This window comes from Biomphalaria glabrata, chromosome 17 (assembly GCF_947242115.1).
Source record: "Biomphalaria glabrata chromosome 17, xgBioGlab47.1, whole genome shotgun sequence".
NCBI lineage: Eukaryota > Metazoa > Mollusca > Gastropoda > Planorbidae > Biomphalaria > Biomphalaria glabrata.
In genome coordinates this window covers 1965726-1972500 of record NC_074727.1, presented here as the reverse complement: position 1 = coordinate 1972500, position 6775 = coordinate 1965726, and the positions used below count along the sequence as shown (strand labels likewise).

General features: G+C 38.4%; 1 protein-coding gene across 1 annotated transcript in view; it reads left to right on the top strand.

Moving 5' to 3' along the window:
• The window catches only part of LOC106067608 (uncharacterized), a 22116-nt gene extending 17975 nt beyond the window's left edge, over positions 1-4141 (top strand). Inside the window, exon 13 of the mRNA XM_056014896.1 lies at positions 1-4141. This exon is cut by the window's left edge and continues 71 nt beyond it. Coding sequence (XP_055870871.1) covers positions 1-160 — 160 coding nt within the window. The 3' untranslated portion in view covers positions 161-4141.
• The last annotated feature ends 2634 nt before the right edge of the window (positions 4142-6775 follow it).

The following is a 6775-nucleotide window of genomic DNA, read 5'->3' as shown; positions in this document are numbered from 1 at the left end:
AGATTGTGGACATGTTGCGTGTGGTGTTTGCTCAGAAAAGTCCGTCCAGGAAGCACTTCTATGTAGAACATGTGGACAAATCTGCCATGCCCAATCGGAGAAAGTCTTCGAAATTCTTTTAAACACCATAATGTGGATAGAGAAAGAACTTTTAGATTAGTTACCAACTTAGAAGCATTTATTGTAAACTAAATAAAAATTCATCAGGTTTTGTTAGTCTAGATTTAAATTTAGAATTTTAGTTGCCTTTAAAACTACTTTTGGAGTACTAGATTAAGACTCTCGATCTATTTGAGAAATTCCTACAGATAGAAAAGAAATTAAGAAAATAGAAAAACACACAGAATAAACTAGTAATGAAAGAAAATATTCAATAATTAAAAGTCAATTAACAATAACAGTATAAATAATGAAACAAAAATTAAATAAATAAATAAGTCTAGTATCCCTCATGAATAATTTATTTACTAAGCCCAAAGGTATCCATATAACATAAATGTGATTTTTTAAATCTAGATTTGGCAGCATGGTAGAGTGGTGTTGATGTTTAAGCCGAACTTCTGGCAAGCAGCAGATAGTTTGTCAATCAGGGAGTGTAGCTGAATAACAGAGCGGATGTCCTGGCATCCTGCTCTTTGTAGCACTTCCTCTTTGGTTATCTTATCTTGCCACCTTATTTTAAAGATCCGACTCAGGCATCGGAGGTGGAAGACATTCAGCTTTTTTTCCTGCCATGAGTAGGTTGACCATGTTTCACTTCCGTACAGCAAGGTGCTCAACACACAGGTCCGGTAGACTAGGGCTTTAGTACTGCTAGTCAGCAATATGTTGTCCCAGACTCTTTGTCTGCAACCGTGTCATGGTGGCCATTTCCTTGGCTATCCTGTTGTTTATGTCTTTATCCAGTAGAGTGTTGTTGGATATGATGGAGCCAAGGCAACAAAAGTGATCAACCATTTCTAGTGGTTGGCCATTAATGCTTACTTGAGGTGCAGTGTTTGTGTGTTTGGACAAGTATCTTAGTCTTGCTTTGACTGATGTTTAAGCCTAACTTCTGGAAAGCAGCAATAGTTTGTCAACCAGTTTTGCAGTAGGAAAAAACTTTAATAAGTACATTTTAAAGTGTACATTCTAGATCCCAATCTAGTAGATATTAAGATTTTTTAAAATTTGTTTATCTATTGGATCTAGAATTCTAGACTATCTATAGTTGCATTAACTTTAGTTTAAATCTAATTAGATTTAAAAATAGATCAGTGGATCAGTAGTTTGAATAAAATAATTAGTAGATCTATTAGACTACAAACTAATGTGAATTAAGATGTAGACCTAGATGTTCTATTTTAAATTGAGATCTAATGAGCTACCGGTAGTTTAGATCTAGACCAGAGTCTAATTATAATACTGAAATGTAACCGTTCTAAGCTACACATATATTACAGAAATTGCGTCCTACACATTCTCAATTTAGTCATGCATGTTAATCAATGACTTAAACCCATTATTCATTAGAAAAAGGATGGACAGGCCAACAAGACCTGCACTCATGGTATCAGCTGCCAAAACAGAGCAAACTGTGACAACGGTTTTTTTTCTATACCCATATTTCCTTTTGGCTCGCTCCTTCACTTCTTGAAGTTGTACTGGCTCTGGCTCCTAGCCATCAGCAATGATTGCCAGAGACAGACGGGTACCAAAACTCTCATATTTCAGAATAGATAGAAGAGTGCCATCTTTGAAATTTCATCTTAATTGACACACTTTAAATATATTGTAACATGTATCGTTTTCTATGCCTTCAATCATTATATATTCATATAAATATATTTTTTTTTATTTCTTTACATTAACATAAACCTATAAATTAAATAGGGGGAAAAAATGGATTCAATTTTTTTTTTTAATTTGTTGAATGCTGTTGTTTTTTGTTTGTTTTTGTTTGTATTGTAAGTTTTTGATGGCCCACACGTTGTAAACCCTATGATGGCCCACACACTGTTTACTCTACCATGGCCATCACACTGTTTACCCTATGATGGCCCGCACACTGTTTACCCTATGAAGGCCCACATTCTGGTGACCCTATAATGGCCCACACACTGGTAACCCTATGATGGCTCACACACTGTTAACCCTATGATGGTCAAACACTGTTTACCCTATGAAGGCCCACATTCTGGTTACCCTATAATGGCCCACACACTGGTAACCCTATGATGGCCAACACAATGTTTACCATATAATAGTCAAACACTGTTTACCCTATGATGGCCCACTCACTGATAACCTATGATGGCCCATACACTGTTTTTCCTGTGATGGACCACTCACTATTTCCTCTATGATGGCCCACACACTCTTTACCCTATGTTGGCCTACACATCGTTTACCCTATGATGGCTTACACACTCTTTACCCTATGTTGGCCTACACACTATTTACTCTATGATGGCCCACACACTCTTTACCCTATGTTGGCCTACACACTGTTTACCCTATGTTGGCCTACACACTGTTTACCCTTGATGGCTCACACACTGTTTACCCTATGATGACTCACAAACTGTTATCCCTCTGAAGGCCCACACACTGTTTACCCTATGATGGCCAACACTGTTTACCTTATGATGGCTCACACTGTTTTCCTTATGATGGCTCACACACTCTTTATCCTATGATGGCTCACTCACTATTTACCCTATGATGGCTCACACACTCTTTACTCTATGATTGCTCACCCCTCACACACTCTTTACTCTATGATGGCCTATACACTGTTAACCCGATGATGGCCCACTCACTGTTTACCCCATGATGGCCCACACACTCTTTACTCTATGATTGCCCATACACTGTTTACCGGATGATGGCCCACTCATTGTTTACCCCATGATGGCCCACACTGTTTACCTTATGATGGCTCACACACTCTTTCTCCTGTGATGGCTCACAAACTGTTATCCCTCTGAAGGCCCACACACTGTTTACCCTATGATGACCGACACACTATTTACCCTATGATGGCTTACAAACTGTTATCCCTCTGAAGGCTCACACACTGTTTACCTTATGATGGCCCACAATGTTTACCTTATGATGGCTCACACACTCTTTATCCTGTGATGGCTCACACAGTATTTACCCTATGATGGTACACACACTATTTACCCTATGATGGCTCACAAACTGTTATCCCTCTGAAGGCCCACACACTGTTTACCCTATGATGGCTCAAACACTATTTACCCTATGATGGCTCACAAACTGTTATCTCTCTGAAGGCCCACACACTGTTTACCCTATGATGGCTCAAACACTGTTTACCCTATGATGGCTAAAACACTGTTTACCCTATGAAGGCTCACAAACTGTTATCCCTCTGAATGCCCACACACTGTTTACACTATGATGGCTCACACACTATTTACCCACTGAATGCCCACACACTGTTAACCCTATGATGGCACACACACTATTTACCCTATGATGGTACACACACTATTTACCCTATGATGGTACACACACTATTTACCCTATGATGGTACTCACACTATTTACCCTATGATGGCTCACACACTATTTACCCTATGATGGCTCACACACTATTTACCCTCTGAATGCCCACACACTGTTTACCTTATGATGGCTCACACACTATTTACCCTCTGAATGCCCACACACTATTTACCCTATGATGGTACACACACTGTTTACCCTATGATGGCTCACACACTATTTACCCTATGATGGCCCACACACTATTTACCCTATGATGGCCCACACACTATTTACCCTATGATGGCTCACTCACTATTTACCCTATGATGGCTCACACACTATTTACCCTATGATGGCTCACACACTATTTACCCTATGATGGCTCACACACTATTTACCCTATGATGGCTCACACACTATTTACCCTATGGAGGCTCACACACTATTTACCCTATGATGGCTCACACACTATTTACCCTATGATGGCTCACACACTATTTACCCTACGATGGCTCACACACTATTTACCCTATGATGGCTCACACACTATTTACCCTATGATGGCCCACACACTATTTACCCTATGATGGCCCACACACTATTTACCCTATGATGGCTCACTCACCATTTACCCTATGATGGCTCACACACTATTTACCCTATGATGGCCCACACAATGTTTACCATATGATGACCGTTAAGATTATACTCAAAATCTTTCATCTGCCACCTTAAAATGTCATCTGTTGAATATCTTGGTTATCTATAATCTATGCACATTATGAGGTCATCTACTGATAACCCAAGATGTGTTACCAAATGTATAGATGAATGAGGAACTGACCATTTAAAGTATTACATTTACACATGCGTTGCGTGTGATTAACATAAATGGCTCTGTAAGTGTAGCATTCTTTAGTAAGCTATATCACCATGAAGGAAATGTCACTTTCCTTGACCCTTCTTTGTACTCTCGAAGAATGTTACACTCATTAAAAGAGTGCAGACTTCATATTTGTTTATTATTGTAAAAAAATGGTGATCGATCTGATTACAAACTCAAAGCTCACACCTTTTTGGACAGACATGCTAATAATTGTATTGGCGAGGTAAATCTAGGGAAGTGTATACATATATATATTGTTTGTTTCAATTTAGAGTGGCGACCTATAAAGGGAACTAATTCAGATTATACCATCACTTCAGTCAAAAACAATTTCTTTCCTTTGTTTGAGATACCAAACAAAATAATTAATTACCAAATAGTTTATTAACTAATTGGTTATTGTTTTAAATGGATTCTTGTGTTAGTATGTAAGCTTTGTAAAAGTGAGTGCACATCTCTTTACTCTAGAGAAAACGCAACCAAAAACAACAACCAACACCCTACCCAGACCAGGTCAGCTCTCAAACTAGCAAACTGACCACTGGCTAAACTTGTTACCCTCCCCCTTTCCTTTAAATAACCCATGTTAAGAACTTGACTCACAACAACTAAATAAACATACACACACTCTCGAGGTGCGGCGGCTAAGCGGTAAAGCCAGGTTCCGGGGTTTGAATCATGGTGAAGACTGGGATTTTAAATTTCAGGATCTTCGGGCGCCTCTGAGTCCACCCAGCTCTGATGGGTACCTGACGTTTGTTTGGGGAAAAGTAAAGACGGTTGGTCGTTGTGCAGGCCACATGACACCCTCGTTAACCGTAGGACACGGAATCAGATGAACTGCCGTAAAGACCTAAAGGTCTGTAAGGGGACCTTTACTTTTTTTACTTTTACATTCACTCTCAACATGTTACATACACCATGCTTAAGACCGTTCAAACATTTACAGAACACAAATACTGTGAGAATGTAGTAAGACAGACGTTTCACACTAACCTAATAATGAATACGGCGGGTAACAGTTACTCACAAAACCATGCACTAATTTTTTTTTTTTTTTTTTTTTTTGTATTTATTCATTTTATTCATGTATATTTTTCTTACATAAAATTATCAGTCACCATTTTTCAACCATAGCACAAAACAAAATACTTTACTAAAAAAAAAAAAGAGTAGCAATAAATAATAATGTAATGGTTCATTTGAAATGCGCTAAGGGATCAACTCACATACTTAGACAACGCGACAGCTGGAGGTCACTTACAAAGGCCGCGGGATACTCATTTGAGATCAAACGAAAATCCGATGCCAAGGACATCGGATTTCTCGGAAGTCCGCAAACAAAGTTTTTCAATAAGTGTAAGGCTTATCTCCTCGGGATGTGGTGGAATCTAAAAAATAAATACGCGGCAGCCATTCCATATACACGCTATAAATTACTTTTTTTATTGTTTTTTTATTATTATTATTTTGATCATGATTATAATTACTATTGGGATTATTGTAAATGTCAAAATATTGTAAACGCTTGCTTCTATCGTTTTTTGTCTCTTCTTCCTTTTTCTCTTTCTTTCTTTCTCTCTTTCCTCACCCTCTCTTTTTCTCTCTCTCTCTTTTTCCATCTCTATTTCTATCTCAATCTCTCTTTCAGTCTCTTTCTTTGTCTGTTTTCTCTCTTTCTTTCTCTTTTACTTTTTCTATATCACTATCCATCTTTTTTTTTTCTTTCTATTTTTCTCTATCCCTCTCTCATTATCAATCTCTTTTTAAGTCTCTTTCTTTCTCTCAGTTTTTTTTTTTTTTCATTTGTTCGTGTGTTTGTTCTATAATGATAGTTTTTTGTTTGTTTTTGTTTATTCGTGTGTTTGTTCACTATGGATTGCTGTATTTTGTTTGTGTGTTTAGTTGTTGTTTTGTATATCTTTATTCGTTTTTGTTCGCCTGTGATGTTTATTGTTTATTTTATTTTTAATTATCTGCACTTAACACGCACCATGCATATGTGCTAACAAAGTCAAAACAGATCCGGACCTAAATCTTTTTTCCCTACACTAGGCCACAAACTTTTCACTAAACGTAGACAGTTTTTCTCCACAAGATACGATCCATTCGCCACACTAAGACACGACACCTAAACTAACCACATGAGGCAAGCACCACATCAAGACGTTAGACGCATCCCCCCAAAAGCCCCTCCCAAAATTAGTGCTAGGACCACGGGTGGAGTGGGGGAGATGGGGAGCTAAAGTTTAATGGTCTGGTGGGACCTGGGATGAACCATAAGGGCTTTTTGTTAGCTCTGAGGGAGGCAGTGGAGCATAAAGACTATAGTCCAACAGCCCCAAATTAGTGCTAGGACCGCGGGAGGGTGTGGGGGAGCTCGGGAGTTAA